At 39.4% G+C, this 23,050-nt stretch overlaps 1 protein-coding gene across 1 annotated transcript in view; it reads right to left on the bottom strand.

Moving 5' to 3' along the window:
- Nucleotides 1–1,199: 1,199 nt before the first annotated feature.
- Nucleotides 1,200–23,050, bottom strand: part of Eaf2 (ELL associated factor 2) — a 35,106-nt gene continuing 13,255 nt past the window's right edge. Inside the window, exons 3-6 of the mRNA XM_051150547.1 lie at nt 15,354–15,490; nt 12,648–12,793; nt 4,207–4,464; nt 1,200–1,246 (exon numbers count right to left, since the gene is read on the bottom strand). Of these exons, the coding sequence (XP_051006504.1) occupies nt 1,200–1,246; nt 4,207–4,464; nt 12,648–12,793; nt 15,354–15,490 (588 nt within the window). The remainder of the gene's footprint in view (nt 1,247–4,206; nt 4,465–12,647; nt 12,794–15,353; nt 15,491–23,050) is intronic.

Raw genomic sequence — 23,050 nt, forward strand, 5'->3', positions numbered from 1 at the left:
ACCTGGCCTACAAAGCAAGTCCAGGATAGCCAGAGCTATTACACAAAGAACCCCTGTCTCAAAAAAAAAAAAAAAAGAAAGAAAAAGAAAGAAAGAAAAGAAAAGAAAAGAAGTGGACTACTGAGCCATGGAAGAAGTCTGATCTGAAAAGGCCAATATGCTGTGTGATTCCAGCAATGGGATACTCAAGAAAAGGTTAAAAACGTGGAAACAGTATGTGTAATATGGTGTCAGGCCAGAAGTGACAGTAACTCAGGTCTTACCTCAGCACTTGGGGCATGGCCCAGGAGAACTGAGGCATATTCACAGCCAGCCTGGAGGATAGGCAGTGCGCAGAAGACTCTTAAGGCAATGAAACTATTCTATGCTTACTGTGATGATGGATACATGCTGTGACTGTACACATTTGTGACTAATCTATGGAGTGTGAAACATCAAGTATGAACGCTGTTATAAACTATGGACTTTGGTGGTGGTGATGTATCAATGGACGGTCATCAGTTTTAACAAGTTTATACCCCTTTGGCATGGGGTGGCAGGAGGGTCAGAGAGGAAAAGGAATCCCCCAACTTCTTTATCAATTTTCCTGTGAACCTAAAACTGCTTTGAAAAATTAATAAAGAATCTGCTATTCAGTAGATTTCAGCTATGACCAAATATTTATATTTCCTTCAAATTCAGAAGTATTATAAATATAAATACTAAACCCTCAAAGTCTTCTCTTAAAAGCATAGTGTTATAAAAGACAAATTAAAGTGTAAGTTTGGCAAAAATTGGAGTATATTTGGTCATAGTTTAAGGAACATAAGATAGAAAAGGCACAATTATAACAACAGCCACAAACCCTTACTAAAAATTAGTTGTCTTAGCATTTTACAATTTGGGACAACAAAGTACAGAATAGAGCGCTGGACTCCAACTCTGGGACACTCGGTCTGCAGGTCATTCGTTAACAATACCTGTGGCAATTCCCTAATTTCCGAGTCTGTCTTCTCATCTACCAAATGTGATGATAGTTTTGTAATGAGTAAATAAATATAAGACATTGAGAATACCAATACATAGTTGAAAATTCTGAATCAAATTTAATTTTTTCAGCAAAAGTTGCATGATTTCCATAGCCATAGGATAATGTATTCTTCATATAAAACAGATTATCACACATCTTACAAATGTTTTATTTATAACTTGATATAGTTTTAGTCATCGCTGTCACTTTCTGATTCACTGAGCTGCAAATCACTTCCTAAAATAAAAAAGAACAAAAACGTAGTAATTAAAATTTTGAACTGCTAATATTTGATTTAATCACTTAGCCTGTCAAAAATAAATGTGCAAATGTCATGTCAAAAATGATTGCTAGTCTAGCACTTTGTAATTGACAATATGATTGCTTATAATATAATTCAGCCACATACCTGGTAAACCAATCAATACTGCCTAGAAAGTAAAAACCATCTCACCACTCATTTCTCACCCATATCCATCTTGCCTATTTATTGATCTTTTTCACAACATTTCTATTACCAGTCCTTCCCAATTTTATGTTTTTGGTTTTTGTTTTTACACATTTATTTACTTGTGGGTGCATGCATGCACGCATGTGGAAGCCAGAGGACAGTTTGTGGGTGTCAATTCTCTCCTTCTATCTACCATGTGAATTTTAGGAACTGAACTCAAGTTAGGAATTTAGACGCCAAGCACCTTTACCCACTAAGCCATGCCACTAATGGCCAGTTTTTTAAGTGCTGGAGCTCAAACTCCGGGCCTTTGTGTGTGCTATGCAAACAATCTTCTGTTGACCTACTTGATTCTTATTTACAATTTATTGGATTCTGTTTTATTTCTGTTTTCCTTTATTTTATTATACCTGGCTAGCCTGGTCTACGAAGTGAGTTCCAAACCAGGCAGAGCCACATAATGAGACCTTGTTTCCAAAAAAAAAAAAAAAAAAAGTTATGTCTTCATCTATCTTAGCACCACAATTTTTTTTCTTGTTTCAGAATTGTTTGCCTACTTTGAGAAGGAATTTCTCTCTTTTTCTGCCTTTATAATACTCTTACAGGATTTTATGGTTCCCTAAACCTAGTCTATAGCCCCATTCACCAGCAGCAGGTTTCACAACCACATTTGAAGATTGCTATCTCCTGGAGATAAGGTAGGTCCCGCCAATGGGTAACAAAGGACGGCTTCTAAAGCAGCAGGAAGAATGTAAATTGCTGCCCTCCCCCCCCCCCCAGCTTCCTTTCACTAACTGAAGAGCATCCACACAGCTAACCTTTCCATTGGCCTCACCGTACACTGGCTAGCTTCCAACAGAAAACACCACTTCCCTGCATCACACCAAGCAACTTTATTTGTGTTCATGTGCATGTGCATGTGCGTGCGTGTGTGTGTGTGTGTGTGTGTGTGTGCGCGCGCGTGTGTGCGCTTGGACGTGGAAGCCAGAACGCAGCCTTAGTTGTTGTTGTTGGTCAGGCACTGGAATGTGCAGTTAAACTAGACTGGCTGGATCTGCTAGTCTCTGCCTCCCCAGCAGCAGGATTCCAGGCATGTGCCTCCTCCTGCCCCGCCCCACACCAGCTTTTTGCATGAATCCGGGTCTTGACACTTGCATGGTGAGCGCTTTCCTGACTGGGCTATTCCCCAGCCTCCATTCCAAGCACTTGTAAGCTAACCTCTCTTGAAGGGATCTACGCTGCTTAACACTGCATCCTCTTAAACTCAAAACCAATACCCTTACCAAAACATTTTTTAATGTTTATGCTTTAATTCTTTTCACAAAAACAAACAAACAAAAAAACCCCACAAAACTAATTGATTCTGCTTTTTTAAAATTATTTAATTTTATTTTATGTGTGTTGGACATCTATCTGCATGCATATCTGTGCACCACATTTGTGCAAGACCTGGGAGGCCAGAAGATGGGAACAGATCCTTTGGACATGTCTGTAGTCTGTGGCCCCAATGCTGGATCCCTGGAGTTCACAGGCTAGCTAGTCTCGATAAATCAGTGACTTGCAGATAAAGCGACAGAAACTGTCCTTTAAAAAAGTATAGTGGAAAATAATAGAGGGAGACACCTGAGGTTCACCTCTGACCTCCAAATGTACGTGCACACGGATGTATGCATGCATGTGCACACTATGCATAAGCAAACAATAAGTAAACAAATAATAAATAAAACAATATAATTATGTTAAGTTCTACCCTCTACTGTAAAAGAAATTACAAACTTTGAAAAGTTTAAAGCAAGAAAGGAGATTAATTATATTTGAGTCACTAAAAGATCAATATGGCTAATAATATACATAGTGGATCAAAACGGCCTGGACGGCATACATAAGACTTCCATGACATCAAATCAGTCAAGAAATCAACACGACTGTGTGAGGTGGGGCCTCACAAAGCCCCAGCCTGAGATGAAGAACTATTGGCAGTTGATGGTCTCTAGGGAAGGAAAACTCAGCTATCTTCAGAGCTGCAGCCCCTGGAAGATTGCCCTTGCTTCCGGGGATGGACCTACAGTGGTGTACAGACATGTACTGGCAACATCAAGTGGACACAGGAGCTAAGAGAAAGGGGGAACGGGAAGTGGAGGAAGACCTGGTAGTGGCGGTTGGGGGAATCCAGGAAATGAGCCAAACTACAGCGGTAGAGTAGAGGTGAAAAGAAGTAGATGGGTTTGAAAAATTATTTAGGAGGTAAAAGTCAGAAGGACTTGGTGAAATATTGATTCAACCCTAGAATACAATCAGGCTTCTGGTTTATGTAATGAGACAAATGCTGCTGTCCACTTGGTGAAAATGCAACGAGCCAAAAAATAAAGGGTCGGTTTTGGAACAATGTATATTTGAGGCGCCTTTACCAGGAGATGAAGCTACATCTATCTGCCCAGGACTCAGAGGTCTGCATAGAGATGTGCATTTGAACATTATCTACATATAAGTACTGACTGTAACAGAAGCCTGAAGAGGTTATCTAAGGAAAGAGGGTAGAAAAACAAGAAAAAGGACCCATAAATAAACTCTTGAGAACCCCAACTCTAGTGATAGAGTTGATTTTTAAACTTGCAAAGGAGAAAGATAGATAATGGTTATAGAATACAAAAAGTAAGACTCTTCTTTGGCTACATTTTAGTCACACCAATATGTGTGTCTAAATGTGTGAGTCCTGTTTTAGTTACTTCTGGTTGTGTATACTTACGTAAAGTACTCATCACAAGGGCACTGTTGTCATGAAACCTGTTACGAGTAGCATCCGTATCTGAAGGCCTGTACTGTGGCCCAGCAGACATGCCAGGACACTCTGAGCTACAGTTCCCTGGATCCGAAGGAGACGACTGGTCATCATCTTCGGAATCACTAGAGCTATCCTCACTACTTGAAGATGAAGAACTTTTGGAATCTGATGAACTATCACAACTGCTCATCTGGTCCATTAGACTAGCTTCTGCCTTCAGTTCTGAAAATAGAAAAAGAGGTCAAATAAATAACATGAAGAAACACAGTAGCATACAAATGTGCTACCTTGTAATAAGACATTGGTAAGTAATAAATAAAACTAAAACATATATTACAGCATCTGAGGCATTTATTTTTAAAATTCCTGTAGTACACTGTCCAAGAAACTCACAAAACCCACAGCCTCTTGCTGCTGCCCTTGGTTAACTCCAGAGGTGGGAGGTAGGCCCCTATTGCTGAAGACACCATGCACTTCAGAAACAGGACCCAGAGACCCCTTATTTAGAACTAACTGGAATTCCTTCTCCCTGAGGACTAGCTTTTTTCATGGTACCGCAAGGTGACATGCATGCTTCCGATGGAAAGAGGCAATCAATGGCTTCATTCGGGCATTGTGCATATGAGTCACATCTATAACTAGCTTGGCATAATAACAGTAAGAGAGCAGTAGTGGTACCTATACCCTGGTGGTAACCAGCAGCTCTCTAATTGGACTTAAGATCCACACAGCCAGAGAGAGACTACAGCTGGTAGTGGAAAGTTAACTCACTCCCCAGTGCTAGTGATGTCATGGCTGTTGGAGGAGACTCTACAACCACTAATTTACTAAAACCCAACATAACCCTTAATAACAATCACCTATAAACATGTGTCCTTACACCCCCTGAAAAATGCAGTCTTTACCCCTCATCCAGGAAACTTCTCTTTGCAAGAGACAGAGATCACAGCAAAAACCACAACCAATCAAAATGCAGAATTCCGGAGCCCAGTCCCAATAGATACATCTACAAAACAACCCTGTAGTAAGGCTCAGGAAACATTGGGGATGAAGGGACAGAAAGACACTAAGAACAAAAAGATGAGGGAGTTTTCTGTGAGATTGTGTCTCCTAGTAACAACAGGATCTATAGTTGTGGAGTCTACTGCCTGAATGTTAGCTAAACAGGGAGGGCACACATGAGCATGCCAAACTGTACAGGGAAAAGTCCATGAAGCCTCAACTCTACACAAAGAACTATAGGCAACCGGGGAAAGCTGAGAATGAGAAAAATGGCCTTCCCTAAGGAAGGGTAAACCAATTGGCTGTCCATTGCCAAATGGTCAGCCCTGAAAACATACAGAAACACACAGACAGACAGACAGACACACACACACACAAATATATAGACTAAACAGGTTATATTTCAGGATATATATGTACTTACATGTACATATGTGCATTCAACAGGAAGCAGTGAAAATGGAAGCCATGGATTTGAAGGAGAACAGGAAAGGGTATATAGGAGGGTTTGGAAGTAGGAAAAGAAAGGGAGAAAAGTTTCAATTAAATTATAATGTCAAATTTTCAATTAAAAAAACCTATAGCACCAAGCTGTGTTTTAATAATGAGATTGTGAGAATAAAAGCATAGGTAACCAGTTGGGTGGGCATCATAATTTGTAATAATTCAGGAGGCTGAGGCTGGAGGATACCAAGTTCAAAGGCCAGCTTGAGCTAACCAGTGAGACCTTTCTTCAAAAAGGGGGGAAAGCTCAGCGGTTAAGAGCACTAGCTGATCTCCTAGAGCACAGAGTTTGATCCCCAGCATCCACATGGTGGTTCAAAACCATCTGTAACTCCGGTCCCAGCGGATCTGATGCCCTCTGCTGGCTCCCATCGATATTGCATGTGTGGGGTTCAGTTACACGTGTAGGCAATATACTCATCGACACAATAATATGCTAAAAAAGAAAAAGAAAAGGGCACAAGCAATGTCTAAATCTAACTCTGTATGTATACCAAATGTATAATGAATAATAAAATGTTTAAAAGTATAAAAATATAAAGTGTGTTTTTATAGAAATTGTTGGGTTTTTTTTTTTTCTTCTTCCCTTAATATGCACAAGGCAATGTCACTCATACCAAAAACTTCATTCTTTCCCTAGCTGTTCTAGAGAAAGGTTGTTTTTGTTGGGTTTGGTTTTTTGGGTTTTGTTTTTCAAGACAGAGTTTTTCTGTTACGCAGAGTCCTGGATGTCTTGGACTCTCTTTGTAAATCAGGCTGGCCTCAAACTCACAGAGATCTGCCTGCCTCTGTCTCCCGAGTGCTGGGATTAAAGGTGTGCGCCACCATGCCTGACTTCTAGAGAAAGTTTTGACGAAGCTTCCTTACTTGGATTTCTGCCTTGTTTCTTTAAAGGGGGTTTAAAATATTCTAATGGTTTTGAAACGCCAATTTCCATCAAAAGTTTGGTTGTGAATATTTTTATGGACAAAAAGGATGATAATGTTGGTGTCTTCTTTAGTGTTCTTAAAGTCCTTTTTAAGACACACAGAATTTATGGTGGGAAGACCAACCTCATTCTTCAAATAAGTGATTTGAAGCAGAGAAACCAAAGGACCAATATTTAGGGGTAGAACTAAGTCAGCTTATTTCCAGGTCTTTATTTTTGTAGCATTCTATAAAAACGTCAAATAGTTGAGCGAGGTTTCAGCCTGAGACACTATAAAACACTGAGTCAACACACTGTCACATAGCATCTTGCAGGGGCAGGTCCATGTCAAGGCAGCTGATACCACCCAGCTGACTCCGCACTCTCTCTAGACTTTCCACTTCCACCCTGAGTTCCTTGCACTCGCTCTTTACTTAGCTTGGCATAGACATTAGCCAGGTCTTTTTGCTTGTTTTGTGTTTAATACACAGTTCATTATGGCAATAAATGTGCAGATAGACGCATTTGAGCACAGTGGATTCTGTGTATCTGCCACTGAGCGAGACCCATCCCCATTTGTTTTGTTCTATTATGCTTTTCCTCCCGTTAGCACCCACCACTTTGACTTCCATCAGCCAAAGTTTTTTGTCTGTTATTGAACTTCATATAAATGCTGTCTCTCGCATGTGCTGTTTTTGCATGCCTCTTCTCAACATCATGTTTTTATGTTCACTCGTGTTATGAAATGACTCTGTAGCCCATTCTGCTCAACTGTTATGATATCTATTATATAAATACTACATGCATTGGTTATCAACTTTCTATTTGTAGATAATCAGGTTATTTTCCATTTTCAGTGGTAACACGTTTGAGATAATAAATACGGCTGTTCTGTAAAGCTTACTGTAAGTCTTTTTGTGACATATGGATTCATTTTTCTTGTGTAGAAAAGAATTGGCTTATTTTCATTAAAACTTGTCAGCTTTCAAAGTGATCTCCTTTAATTTTAGGGTTTTTTTCAAATAAACAATGATCTAAGCAATATTCATATATTCATTGGCCAGTTGAATATTTTCTATTGTTAAGCATCTGCTCAAAAATCTTTCTTGTATTTGGTTGTCTTTTCCTCACTGATTTGTAAACATACTTTATACTATCTTTAGCTGTGAGTCCTTTGACGTGTGTGTGTGTGTGTGTGTGTGTGTGTGTGTGTGTGTGTGTGTACATATGCATTGTGACTATTTCCTTCAAATCTGTGTAGCTAGGCTACAATGCCCTTTGGAGTACCGCGAAGTCTCTGAAAGGCTTGCTCCTTCTCTTATTGGCTGAAATGTAACCTTCTCTAAGGATTTCTTTTTTTCAAGCCTCCATTACTAGTTTTATTTTCTTCATGACATTTATTTCTGAAGTTCATTTAAAAATAGACCTTTTCCTTTTGCTTCATGTCTCTTGCTCCCTCGTCTATGTGGGCAAATGCAGCGTAAGAAAAGAAATTCTGTCTTAGTCACATTGTACAATTCTTTTTTGTATAATGTTGGATTTGTTAATATTTCTTTGAATTTTTCATTTAAGCTTAGGAAAGATACCAGTTTATAGTTTTATTTTTGTTACACATATTTATCCAGCTTTGGTATTACCATAATTTTAGCCTCAAAAAAATGAGTATACCAGTGTTCCCTCCTATGTTGGTCACCTTTCCATTACTGTATCAAATATTTCAGGCTTCAATTTATAAAATGATAAAGTTGACTTCGTCTCTCAGCATCATAGGTTTCAGCCCACAATCAGGCAGACCCATTGCTGTTATGTGTGTGATGGAGGTGCCAGGTGGAAATGACAGGGGACACGTAGAGAAGCACACATGGGCAGAAACTGAAGACAGGAAGAGGAAGGGGCTAGGAACACGATACCGTTTCCTAGGGCACATGATACTAGGCAATGCCTCTTAGTAAAATTGATTTCCTCTTTGACACTTTTATACAGGTATATAGTACATTATGGTCACATTTGTCCCTTCAGCCACTTTTACATACTTCCCACTCCCAGCATACTGCCCCTTTCTTGCCACAAAGTCCGATCCCACTTTAAAGTCTTTGGTTTTGGTTTTTGCTTTGTGATCCACTAGGTTTAAGCAGAGTCACTTACATGGGCTTGCGTGTGAAGCTACCCATTTGAAGATGAGCAACTCATCAGTCACTATATCACTGAGCACAATGACGCTCTCTCCTCCAGTTTGGCTCTTACACTCTTTGCCTTCTTCCCTGATATAGTTGTAATACTCTTCTATATCCTTTTAATGGCTACTAGATACAGAGTAAATACATTACTGTACTGATTATAGAAGTGTTCATTATAATCCCAATATTAATGACTCATGTCTTCTCATTTTGGTTTTTAGTTTTGTTTTGTTTTGTGGTTTTTTTTTGTTTGTTTGTTTGTTTGTTTGTTTTTCGAGACAGGGTTTCTCTGGGTAGCTTTGCCTGTCCTGGACTCACTTTGTAGACCAGGCTGGCCTCAAACTCACAGAGATCCACTTGCCTCTGCCTCCCGAGTGCTGGGATTAAAGGTGTGTGCCACCACGCCCGGCTCTTCATTTTGCTTTCTTAATGGAGGTTTATCAATAGTGTCTATGTATTGATGAACTTTTTGCACCACTGATACTCTCTACCATTATTAATTTCACTTCTTTTTATTATTTGTTTCTTATTGTTTGCTATAGGCTTATTGTTTTATTTCCTGGGCATTGGAACTTCGATTATTATGCCATCTTTCTCCTCTTCTAATGCAAACATTTAGAGGTGCAGACATTCTCCACCCACCCCCAGTGGCATTGCTTTAGCCGCAGCCTATGTATTTGCTGTTGTTGTGGGGGTTTTTTTGGTTTTTTTTTTTTTGTTTGTTTGTTTGTTTGTTTGTTTGTTTTGGCTTGCTGTGTTCACTTTCTGCATTCAGTGACTTAGGACTACCTGTGCCATTTATTATTTGCTGTTCCTTGCATTTCTAATTTTCTTTTATTCTTTTCTTTAACTCATGGATCATTTAAAAGTATGTAAATCCCAAGAGTTTAGAGATTTGTTTATTGTTGTCTGCTATTGACTTTTAGTGTCATTGTATTACGGTCAGAGTATAGAGTCTTTATGATTTTAAGTAAGATTTTTCTTATAGCATAGGACATATTTTACATTGTTGAATACTCACTCAATGGACTCTTAAAAACATGCATTCTTTCATTGTGTTTAGTGGTATGTGTGTGTGCACTTGTGCGTGTGTGTGTGCATGTGTGTGTAAAAGAGAGACAGAGATAGGTAGACACCCTGCTGGTTTATCCTACTTGAGATTTGCTCATTTTGAATCTATGGGTTCTTGTATTTAATCAGCCTTGGAACATTATCCGGCATTATTTCTTCCAATTATTTTTCAGTCCCCTTTTCTTTGTCCTCTGAGAGTTCAGTTGCCACAAATATTGTGTCTCTGCCACAAATCCTTGGGGTTCTGTTCACTTGTTTCAGTACACTTTCTGTTTTAGATCAAGTGGATTCTGTCAGTCTACTCTCTCTCTAGTAAGCGGGCCTACCCAAGTGGGTTTGTGCTGTTGTTTTGTTTGTCAGTTTTATAATTTCCATTTGATCCTTGTTTGAATTTTCTATTTATTTCCTTAATTCTTTTTCAGTTGCTTCAAGAGAATTTATAATTAAATCATTTTGTGAAAGTTATTTTAAGATCATCATCAGATAATTTTAACATCTAATTTCTCTGGGAGTTAATGCAGACTTTTCTCATTCAAGTCATGGGGTTCCTGATTTGCTGTATAATAGGCAACTTCTTAGTATATCTTCATTTTGGTGTGTATTCTAGGGACAACTGATTTAAATCTTTTAGACTGGCAGGCAGTCATGGCTTGGGTTTAGCATACAGATGCTTGCCTGCTTTTGTGAACTGTGGTTCAAATGACACTCTGATTCCAGACCTTTTGTAGGTCTGTTTTGGTTTTCTTGGTAAATCTCCAACAAGTAGAGTTCCCACTGGTGAACTTGACAAAGGAGCTTTACTAGCACTGAAGGCCCCGTTCCTGGGAAAAGGAAGTGTGTGGCCTAATATAATAAAGGTTGCTTCCAGGGTTGAGTGTGTGTGTGTGTGTGTGTGTGTGTATGTGTGTGTGTGTGTGTGTGTGTGTGTGTGTGTGTGTGTGTGTTCCCACTAAGGGGGAGGGAAGTGAGAAATGTTTCCCAATGCGGCACCTGTTATGATAGATGCCCCTTGCAGTGTCACTCAGCCTCGAGGCTGAGAGGCAGGGAGGCATCTGGGAGATGGAGGGGGGATGAGCATTTGTCATAGTGTGATGTCACATGCACATGCCTTCTGTCCACACAGTTCCTGATGGGGAAAAACTGTCTCAACTCAAACACAGAGGAATAGTTTAAGACTGCAAGCCCCTGTGTGGCATTATTGCTTTTTTGCTTGTGTCTCTGAGTGGAAGAGGAGAATTTTAGGCTCTATCGAATTTCTTAAACTCAAATTACAGATAACCCAAAGATGTGAATGTAAAAACCGATGTGCAAAATTTCTAATACAACTAATGGATATAAATTGGAAAAGATCACTCACCAATCAAAGAGTAATCAGAAACGGGGCTGGAAAGACGGCCCAGCAGTTAAGAGCATCCTCTTTGAGAGGACTCAAGTTTAATTCCCAGCACCCATGGCAGATGGTTCACAACCACCTGTAACTCCAGCTTCAAGGGATCTGATGCCCCCTTGTGGCATCTATGGGCACCTGCACACATGAGAACATAGCCGCATACACATAATTTTTAAACTAATCCTTAAAAAAAAAGAAGTTAGTAGTACTGTAGGGTCAATAAAACATCTGATAGAATATAGTCTAAGGAACATGCTATATAAGCATCTCCAGGGAGATAATGTTCTTTGACACACAAATTTAGAGCAAGAAAACTATTCTTGGTTCATGTTAACTGATTCTTCACAACTTCACAACTTCAAAGCAAACTTTAATTACAGTCTGCCACAGAAGTGCTACATGAAGGACCTTCTCCTTACACATCTATTAAGAACACCATGTAGTGTATTGCTTTCTAGAATTGTTTTACACAATAAATTGCCTAATATATCCACTATATATTAAGATAATACAGAATATGTAACTTATATCTTTACTTTTATTTTGCTAGCCAGCAAGCACAGCACTAAATTCCATTTTAATTTGAATAACTAGAAAATTTGCTTAAATTTTTTCCTTTAATCCCTTCATTTTCTAATTTCATACATATGTAGAATGATACCATGATTCCTATCTATTTTGGAAATAATCATAATATAAGATAAAATAAAATTTGAGATCTCTCTTAACAAGAGTTTGGAGTTGGCAGCTTACTTACTCCTTGTACAGAGAGTATAGGCGAATTTATTAGGGATTAAGTACTTCACTGGCTCTAAAAAGTTATTGAGTTTTGAGCTACATACACATTACAATGGCAAAGTATAGAAGCAAGTGACTCACTTTGATGACTAGGGTCTTGTTGCTCTTAAATTCCTATAATATCAAAATCCTAAGTGTAGCTAGAAAAAGTGGGGATTGAAGCGTCTTCCTTTTGAATATTCTACATCTCCCCAGAAATGCCTTCCTGCTCAACAGGACCCCGCAACAGAAAGGAACTGCCTCCTGCTTCTGCTGACCTGGTGGTGCCTTAGGTGTCTACAACTGACTGTAAACAATAAAGTCACGGGAAGATGCTATTAAGAACTGAATGTGAAACACTTTTTGCTTCTAAATGATAATAAAAAATTATCTTACATTGATATACTTACATAAATATGCTAATTTGTCACATCATTATCCCAGAAAGTATATAATCATAACATATATTATGTTCTCACTAAGACCTACGGTGAGTCCCACTGTTAGTGGAAATTAAAACCTTTACTTAAAATTGCCTACCTCCTGTAAATTGATATTGTATACAATTAGATTTTACCTCTTTCAATATCATCCATTAGTGATGTTGGAGACATCTTGTCTTCTGACAGAGAATGTGGTGCAAGATTGGAAGTCCTGGGTGGAATCCACTTTTGTTGCTGCTGTTGTTCTAGTCTGTACTGAATTTTACTACTTCCCTCAACTCTACAATTAAGAATATCAAACATCAAAGCAGGTAAGATACCAATGTCACAAATTCAACTTACTAATAGTTACTAAACTTTATTACTTGTTCTTTAGAGCCCTCTCAAATGCCCTTAAATGGCATTTAAGAATTAAAATGTTAATTCACTTAACAACTATTTATTGAGTTCCTTCTATATGTATGGTATACACACACCGGTCCAATGAGGCACGCAATGGAACAATGGCAAAACCAAAAAAAAAAAAAAAAAAAAAAATTACTGTTCTAACTGAGCAGGTAATACATTTATAAGTAACTAAAATAAAGAGAAAAATATAAGTAGAAAATTACCATTTCTATTAAAACTAAATCACTTCCACGTTTCCCGTTCAGAATTTTAAAACCGGCACATTAACAAAGGAGATCTACATACTGTTTTCCCTCGTTTTAATGAAGTGTACACTTCAAAATTATGCTTGAGGCCTGCCTTTCCTAATTCCTGTGATCAAATCCTGTCAGTTCTTCTGTCCCAAAGACTTAGCCACTCATTTTCTCTCATCCATTTACACTCCCAAAAATCTTGGTTTACGCATGTTTCTCATTTTCCACATTGTTTCTTTTTATTCCGTTTCTTTTCTAGACTAATGACTCAGACCATACTGTAACCATGCCAGCCCCTGGTTTGAAAGATCTTAATATGTAACCACCAGCAGCAAGGAAATGCCCTAATTTCTTAGTTAATACTCAAGGCATTAACCCCGACTACCTTCACGACCTAAACTCTAATCCACTACCAACATCATCCCCCGTGTTCCAATTCTTCTGCATGGGCGCAGAGACAAATGCCTGCTGTGTCTGAACAAGCCTCGTTCACCAGCCCTGAAAGAGTCCGCTGTGCCCCTGAGTTCACACCTGCTCTATAGAGTCTCCTAGCCTTTGTGGTCAGTTAAGGGAGCTGGGGCAGCAGGGATGTTAACAAACAGAGGTTCTGGGGTTTCGTCTCTCAGCTGAGGTTGGATTTGGGAACGACTACTTTTTAAGGCACATTTTTTTGTTAGTGTGTATTAGTTGCACAAAAGAACGACATTTCGAGCCGGGCTTGGCGGCGCATGCCTTTAATCCCAGCACTCGGGAGGCAGAGGCAGGTGGATCACTGTGAGTTTGAGGCCAGCCTGGTCTACAAAGCAAGCCAAGGCTAGACAGAGAGACCCTGTCTCAAAAAGCCGCCCCCCAAAAAAGACATTTCATACAAGAATAATGTGCTTTTCTAAAGCTCATTCTTTAATTCCCTTCCTAGCTTTTTTCATTATAGGCACTTTTATTTTAAACACACATTTAAGGTAATTCTTAGAACTTTAACTTCCATTGGAGTAAATTTTTTCTTTCTTTTTGAAAGATTTATTATTAGATTTGTTTGTTTTGCTTTGTGTGTGTTTTGCCTGTGTTTATGTATGTGCAGTACATGAGGGCTTGGTACTTGCGGAGGTCAGAAGAGGGCTTTGGATCCCTGGAAGCTGAAGTTACAGCTGGTTGTGAACTGCCATGTAGGTGCTGGGAATTGAACCCGGGTCCTTTGCAAGAGGAACAGGTGCTCTCACCTGCTGAGCCATGTCTCCAGCACTAGAAATAACATTTTAAACACAATTTTCTAAAGTTTTTTTTTAATCAATCATGACCCTTTCCTTTAATTCTCACAGTAATTTTTATCTATACTGTTTGTTTAGCGTCTAGACCAACTGCTCCCATATTATCTGGTTTAAAATGTACCAACTAGACCCCAAATGGATTTAGGGTGGCTATATTTTCTTACTGATTTTTAAATTAAGTGATCTGTCAGTATAATTAAAATGTATAAAATGTAGAAGTCTTAAGATTAGTATTCATATAGAAAACTTCCTTTTTTCTAGTGTTTCCATATTCTAATTGCTGAATACATTTTTACTATTAAAGATAAAATTCTTCCAGATAGTAGATAATGGGCCTGTTCAGTCCAATTCTATGAAAATTTCTACAACAGTATAAAAGGTATACTTACGCGTACATCACAAGGCAGTGTGGTAAGATCATTTCACTAAGAATCATTACCAAATTTAAACTTAGAAAAAAAGACAAAGAAATTAAGGTTTTTTCATCTTATTTCCTGTATCTGTTTGTGTATGTATGCGCACATGTATGTGAGTGTAGCGTATGTACACATAACGTGTGCATCAGGGTGGCATTGAGTGTGCCGCGCTACCACTCTCCACCTAATCTTCCCAGGCAGGGTCTCTCCTTGAACCTGGAGCTTGCATTTCTTAAGACTGGAGGCCAACAAGCCATGATCCTCCTGCTTTAAATGGCTACAGTGCCGAGGTTACAGGCATGTACAGGATGTCTGGCTCATTACACCGGTACTGGGATTTGAACTCCAGTCCTCAGGCTCGCATGGCAAGCACTCTTTACAGCTGAGCCATTTTTGCAACCCCCAATTAACCAACTTTTTATAACACATCTTATACTATACTTTGACTTAGTCCATTAATTCATTTTCCTTAGAAATGTATGTGTTGCTAGAATGATTTATTTCAGTGCACCACCTACCTTGTTTTTTTCACAGTGATGTTGCTGCTGAGTTTCTCTAGGCGACATTCCCCAGTATCATGGTTAATGATCAAAATGCATTCTTTTAAGTAAGGTCTCTTGGAACCTTTGAAAACTGTGACTGGTGGAGTTGAACCCTGTTTAAAAAGTTATCCTTGTTACTTGAAATTTGTCATAGTAATTCATTGAGTTCGTCTTGTACTGTTTTTTAATCTGTGTTATTTATCAATCACTTATAAACAATTTAAACTTACTACCATGAAACCAAAAAGTGTGTCTTAAAAATAAAAGTACAAATATAGAGGTGGTTTTTAAAAAAACCTGAGATTAAGCCAGACTCGGCTTCTGTTTCTAGCTGCTCAGGAGGCAGAGTCACGAGGGTTCCAAGCTTGTCTGGATTACAGATGACTTCAAACTCAGGTAAAGTAACTTAATGGGACATTTTAATCTCAAGATAAAAACTAAAAGAGAGCTGGGCAGTGGTGGCGCACGCCTTTAATCCCAGCACTCGGGAGGCAGAGGCAGGCAGATAGATGTGAGTTCAAGGCCAGCCTGGTCTACAAAGCGAGTCCAGGACAGCCAAGCCTAACACAGAGAGACCCTGTCTCAGGAAAAACAAAACAAAAACAAACAAACAAACAAAAAACAGCTAAAAAAGAGGCTTGGGGATTTAGTTCAGTGCTACAGCACTTGCCTAGCATGTATGAACCTTTAGGTACAAACACACACATACACAACACACACACACACACACACACACACACACACACACAGAGTTGAGATCTCAAATCTGCTATTGCTGAAGAAAGGAAAAGTAATTACCCTGAAACAGTAAGATTGGTCCTATTTCCATTAGGCAACTGCGAGTCAATCTAATCTAATCTAAAATATATTTACAGACAAGGAAACAAATCTTGAATCATATTACCATTCCAAGATGATCAATAATGTCAACAAGGACCAAATCTTATTATTCTCTCATGTGATAACGACATATACTTAATTAAAAATTTAAAAGTTCGTTCTTAGCAATGCATGGACACAGATTCAAGAAATGAGTTTAACTTTAGGATTTTTCTTTAAAATAGACCAGAAGAAAGTGGTAACCTCTAAGTTTTCAGTGATGTCATTCTTAACAAAAAGTTAGAGAGACAGAGACAGCTCACTTGGTAAATGCTTGCCACACAAGCAGGAGGACCCGAGTTCAATCCCTCCCTCCCTCATAAAAGAGAGCGTATGGTGCTGTGTCCTCACAATCTTAGCACTGAAGAAGAGATAGGCTTGTCTCTGGATTTTGCTGGCCAGCTAGCCTCACCTAATCTGTGAGCCTCAAAAAGCAAGGTGAATGGCTCCTAGGAAATGAAACGTGAAGATGACCTCTGCCCTCAACACTAGTGTGCGCGCACACACACACACACACACACACACACACACACACATACACACACTTAAAAAACCCAGCGCATTGATACTATTCCACAAGTTCCCTTATTTTTGTCACTGCCACCTCCAAACACGAAGACATTTTTACGTTATCATTCTCTTAGCTTCACATATATAATTCCTAAACATAGTTCACCTGTTTTCAAATTTTATATAAGTACACTCGAGTTTTAAAGTGAGTTTATACTAACTTTTATCAAGCACAATAGAACAATTCGGTTAGAAAAGAGTGACCTAAGGAAAGCTGAGGGCACATTGTGTTAAATGTGTTAATGGTTATTAGTAGTCTAGCAGATGTCTACTGAAAGCAGGGAGAGATAAAGGTGGTGATTGAGAATGCCACAGATAGGAAGCGGGTGTGGCCTGGAAATGACAAAAGAGAAAGAAAGGACGAAGCAACTTTATTAGCCTTCCCTGAAGCTAACATAGCGACTGCAATGAAGAAGGAGCAGCACGTGACTGGAAATCTAGCTGGCCCGGGTCAGAATGCGAGGGGCGGAACCCTCATCTAGGGCCCTGCTGAGCTGGAGAGCCAGGAGTGTGGTTCTGAAAAACAAACCAACAACAAACTAACAAACAATACTAGGTCCACTCATCTGGGAAGTTGGTTTTCAGGCTCTGCTAAAAACAAGTGAGTAAACCACCCTAAAATAGAAACCTATGAATGCCAAGCTACAAGTTGACAATGGATTTGTACAATCTATTCTCTTAGAGATGTATATTTCTTCTTAAAATAGAATATATTCTAAAGTAACAATGTATTACTGTGCTCTGATCTTAAAGCGTAAGAACGGAATTGTTCCTTCTTTAAATTGTCCCAGTACTAAAGCTTTACAAACTACAGTGAATGTTGAAAAAGAACAACATGAACAAAGTCTGGCCACAGCTCTCAAGTTCTCATAGACTCTACAATTTAAGGCGGTTTATAAACTTTCTTCCCCCATCAAACTGATACCATTTCTATCTTTAAAACATTCTTTCCAAATTTTATTTTATTTTATGTGTGTGGATTTTTTTGCCTGCATGCATGTCTGTGCACCACGTGCGTGCCCAGTGCCCACAGAGGTTAGAAGAGAGCATCAGATGCCCTAGAACTGGAGTTGTAGACAGCACCTGACAATAGCATGTGGGGTGCTAGGAATTAAACCTAGCAGCTCATAATTGCTGAGCCATCTCTCCAGCTCCACCATTCCTAACCTTTAACGTTTAATGCCTGCTCATGTCCTTAAAGTACCAAGTAACGTGTAAGTACATGAATTATCCTTGCTTCAAAATAACCATTGAACACTTCCTACCTCTCCAGTTCACTATTACTCATCTTGAAAACTTCATCAACATTTCACCTAGATTATTGTCATCACTCTCTCTACCCTCTTTCCAATTTTGTTACTTATTATGCTGATAGGCAAATCAAAGCATATTGCTCCTATGATTTAAAATCTTTATACACTTAAAAACTTTATGTACAAAAAAACGTTATATACACAAGAGTCTTATTCTATAAACATATACATGGGCCCTTCATATGTCGTCATCTCTTCTCCAACACTCTCAAGCACAATGATGCACAGCTGGTTGTATGTGAGATAGTTTGACTCTTGGATATCTGCCAAAGACCTATGAGTTAAAGTCTGCTCATCCACTGGAGACGTGCTATCAGGAAATGCTGGAAACGTAAAATGTAGTAGCTTTTTTTCTGCCAGTGCAATCCCACTATGATGTGCAATAGATCAACTTGATCATGAACAGAAACCTCTCAAATCATGACAACAAATTTCCCTTTTCTCTTTATAAGCTGATTATTTTAGGGGCTTCTTACATTAATGGAAAGCTGACTAACCTAAAAAACAGATACCAAGAATAGGGGTCATTGCTGTGACTACAGTTGGCAATATGGTAATGCCAACATAAATACGGGACAGTAAAGATGCTGTTAATGAGGGTTAATATAAAAAAAGGATTGTGTTGGGAACTGGACTAGAGGCCGTCCTTGTCATCATGATAAATACATGCCTTCAATCTTTTTGTCTATTCCCTGAGAATTTTCAGGAGGCTAAACTTAAAACTTATTAGTGGAGGAAAGTTCAAGGCAGCAAAGTGCCTAGATTACAACATGGGTGTTACTGGCTGCTTTTAACCGCATTTATAGTGAGAACACACACACAAAAAGGAATGGTATGTAAGAATTTGGAAAACCTGGAGTTTAGCTAGAAAAGGTGCACCAATAAAGGGCAGTTGCTAAAAAGATCAGTATTACTAAAAAGAAGTTAAATGCTTTGCACCTGGGAGAAAAGAAAGTCACCTTGAGGGCATCTGTGAAACTTATGAGATCACAGCTATTAAGATGTCAAAGATGTAATGAACACAAATTGGTTTCAAAGGCTTTCCAGGGCATAGTCATTTGACAAAGATTTCCCAGGCACCTTGCTCACTTAGGACGGCTTACAGTGGTAAGGAGTTCAGAGGCCATGGGCACCTCAGTGGCCTCCTCTGTATAATGTAGGTTTTGTTTGCATACAGAACACAAAAGTTATAGGATCATTCCACTGAGATTTCAGAGGCAAGTCTGGAGAAACAGGTAGTGTCATGGCAGAGTCTGGGTCTCTGCAAGCAGCCCCTAACAAGATGAAACACAAAGATGTGAGAGTAAAGCTGAAGCTACCCAGGAGACCCAGAAAGGAAGAATGCCAGAAATGTGAGCCAACCACCAAGGGAAACTGCAATTAGTGTGTAGAGCCCAGAAATGTGGCCATATGAGTGGGCTGCAACCATCAGAGCTACAGGGGATAGAGCTGCCCAAGCCCTTGGGAGCCAGCATCCTACCACGGTTGCAGAGCATAAAAACTGAGAATTTAGGGAATATCTTTTGAGTTTTTAATCTCATTTCTTCTGGATGTTTTCCTGTTCTTCCTTTTAGAAGAGGAATGTTCGTTTACTTTGTACCAATGGAAACACGTAACTTTATTTATTTTTGTAGGACCTCACAGCTGAATTTGTATTGTGTCATAGGGAAGACTATGGACTTTGAGTTTTGAACACTCAATCCTCTGGGGACTCTTAGATGTGCACTAAAGATATTTAGCATGGAGAGATAGATGTGAGCCTTGGAGGCTGGGGTAGAATGCTACAGTTGGATCTGAAATGTTCCTGAACAACTATGTATCTAAGGTTTGGTCCCTAGCTTGGTGCCATTGGGAGGACAGGAGCCTTACGGAGGGTTTTCAGTCACTGGAGGATAGTGTAGAAGGAGATTTGAGCATTCTGGTCTTTTTCCTGGCTAGGAGATAAATTTGGTTTGGTTTTTTTTTTTTTTTTTTTTTTTTTTTTTTTTTTTTTTTTTTTCTTTCTTTCTTTTTTTTTTTTTTTTTGTTTGTTTGTTTGTTTGCTATGACTAAAAGAGGTAAATGAAACCATAAATTAAAATAAACCTTTCCCTTTGCAGATTGATTGTCACAGGCATTTGTGGCACAGCATAAAAATTGACTTAAAGTGGTCAGCCAAAAGACATACTGCAAGAGAAAATATGAAATAATTGGGTGCATAGCTTCTTTAAAGAAGAAAAAGCCTAACAGAGACTCTTACACATGAACAAACAAATCAGATCAAAACCTCAGTATAAGGGAATGAAGCCATAGAAGTACTGAGCAAAGGAATTTGGTCATTTATATATAATTAATTTTTAAATAGGTAGGAATAGGCTATATAAATGTATAAGTGTAAAAGCTAAAACCTCTTCATTTAAAGATATTTTGCGATGAAATGCTACATTGACAAAACAGGTGGCAGAGAAGGGCTGTGGACAGAAGAATGGAAGGGTCCGTCAAGGACGTCACCATATCCTCAACACCCTTCTTATGTCATTTCATAAGAGTTGGAGGACTGCAGTTTTCATAGATAGCATAGAACTACAGGTTTGATTATGAATAACAGGAAAGGGAAGTAAACACAAAATAATGATAAATTTTTAAAGTAACAGATGCTTAGCAATATTAAGAAGAAACACAAAAGGATAAATAAGGCAGGCTAGGAATACAGCCCAGTGATAGAGTGCCTGTCCTACCATTTGCTAGGCCCCGGGCTCAACCCTAGGAGGATCAAGATGATGGATAATAAGATCTTCTGGTCATCTCTCCCTGCAGACACACCAAACTGAATAGCTACTTTTTTCTCAAGACAGGGTTTCTCTGTGTAGCCTTGGCTATTCTAGACTCACTTTGTAGACCAGGCTGGCCTCAAACTCACAGTGATCCACCTGCCTCTGCCCCCCGAGTGCTGGGATTCAAGCGCCACCACGCCTGGCTGAATAGCTACTTATATACCAAACTATCTTCCAAAGAGCTAAAGAAACAAGGTTAGAGGTCACCCTACCTGTTTTAGGTAGACAAAACAAAAGGGCATACTGAAGCATGCAAGAAGAGAAGAATTACCAGAACCACCTGCACCCCGAGTGTAAGTAACCCTACACATCCAGCTTTGGGAAGGAGAGAGAATTCAGTCCAGTCCTCAGACTTATAAGCCAGCATCAGCCCCATTGTAGTGAGCCACAGTGTTGGGCAAAGCCTCATGATCCCCACTACATGGCTAATAGCTGGGACTGTGCTAGGTCAGGTGGCTGATTGCTTCCCTAACATCTCTTCCGTGGTCAGCTGACAGAAAGCAGAACTCTACCCATTGGGGTGCAGAAACAAAAGATAAACAAAGTCTTCGTCAGTGACAGCCTACAGACTGGGAAAAGATCTTCACCAACCCTACATCTGACAAAGGGCTAATATCCAAAATACATGAAGAATTCAAGAAATTAAACACCACCAAACTAAATAACCCAATTAAGAAATGGAGTTCAGATCTAAACAGAGAATTCTCAACAGAGGAATATCAAATGGCTGAGAAACACTTAAAGAAATGCTCAATGTCCTTAGTCATCAGAGAAATGCAAATCAAAACGACTCTGAGATTCCATCTTACACCCATCAGAATGGCTAAGATCAAAAACTCAAGTGACAGCACATGCTGGCAAGGATGTGGAGAAAGGGGAACACTCCTTCATTGCTGGTGGGAGTGCAAACTTGTACAACCACTTTAGAAATCAATCTGGTGTTATCTCAGAAAACCAGGAATAGGGCTCCCTCAAGACCACTCCTTGGAATATACCCGAAAGATGCTCCACCATACAACAAAGACATTTGTTCAACTATGTTTATAGCAGCTTTATTCATGATAGCCAGAATCTGGAAACAACCTAGATGTCCCTCTGTCGAAGAATGGATAAACAACATTTTACACTATGGAATACTGCTCAGCTATTAAAAACAAGAAAATCTTAAAAATTTTAGGCAAATGGATGGAACTAGAAACGATCATCCTGAGTGAATTAACCCAGACCCAGAAAGATACACATGGTATACACTCACTTATAATTGGATACTAGCCAAACATGGATGTCCTCTGAGAGTCTTCCCTCAGCAGGGGATTGGGACAGATGCTGGGACTTACTATTGGGACTCCATGTGAGAGAGGTATGAGAGAATGGGGAAATAGAAGGACCCAGTGGGTCCTGAAACCCTACAGGAAGACCATCAAAGCTGGCAGATCTGGGCCCAGGGGGGCATACACAAAATACTGTACCAACCAAGGACAATGCATGCAGTAAACCTAGACTCCTTATATTCAGATCTAGTCAATGGACAGCGCATTCTCCACAGATGTGTGGAGAGTGAGGACTACCTCTGGCATGAACTCTGGTGCCCCCTATTTGACCATTTGGTGGGGAGGCCTGGTGGCACTCAGAGGAAGTGGAAACAGGCTACCCAGATGAGACCTGATAGGCCATGATCATATGACGGGAGAGGAGCTCCCCTTCTGTCACAGGCCTAGGGGAGGGGAATAAAATGAAAGAGGGAGGGAGGGGGGAACGGGAAGATACAAGTGAGGGGAGACAACAATTGAGATGTAATCTGAATAGATTATTTAAATTAAAAAATGATACAAAACAAAACAAAGGCGTTGTCTTGTAGCACAGTGCCAGACTCACCACATTGAGACCCAGTAAAAACTGAAGGCCTCGAACTCACAGAAACTCTAGATTGCGTCTAGCATCTAGACCTGTGTTGTAGGCTCAAAGGGTTTTGAATGCATCCATTCTGGGCTCAAACAATCGGTTGTTGGGCATGGTGTGAACTTGGGGTACATTCATCTCCTCCTAGGGTGCAGTATCCTACAACTGCAACCCAGATAAACAATAGCCTTCATAGCTA

Source organism: Acomys russatus, chromosome 8 (genome assembly GCF_903995435.1).
Source record: "Acomys russatus chromosome 8, mAcoRus1.1, whole genome shotgun sequence".
In the NCBI taxonomy this organism is placed as follows: Eukaryota; Metazoa; Chordata; class Mammalia; order Rodentia; family Muridae; genus Acomys; species Acomys russatus.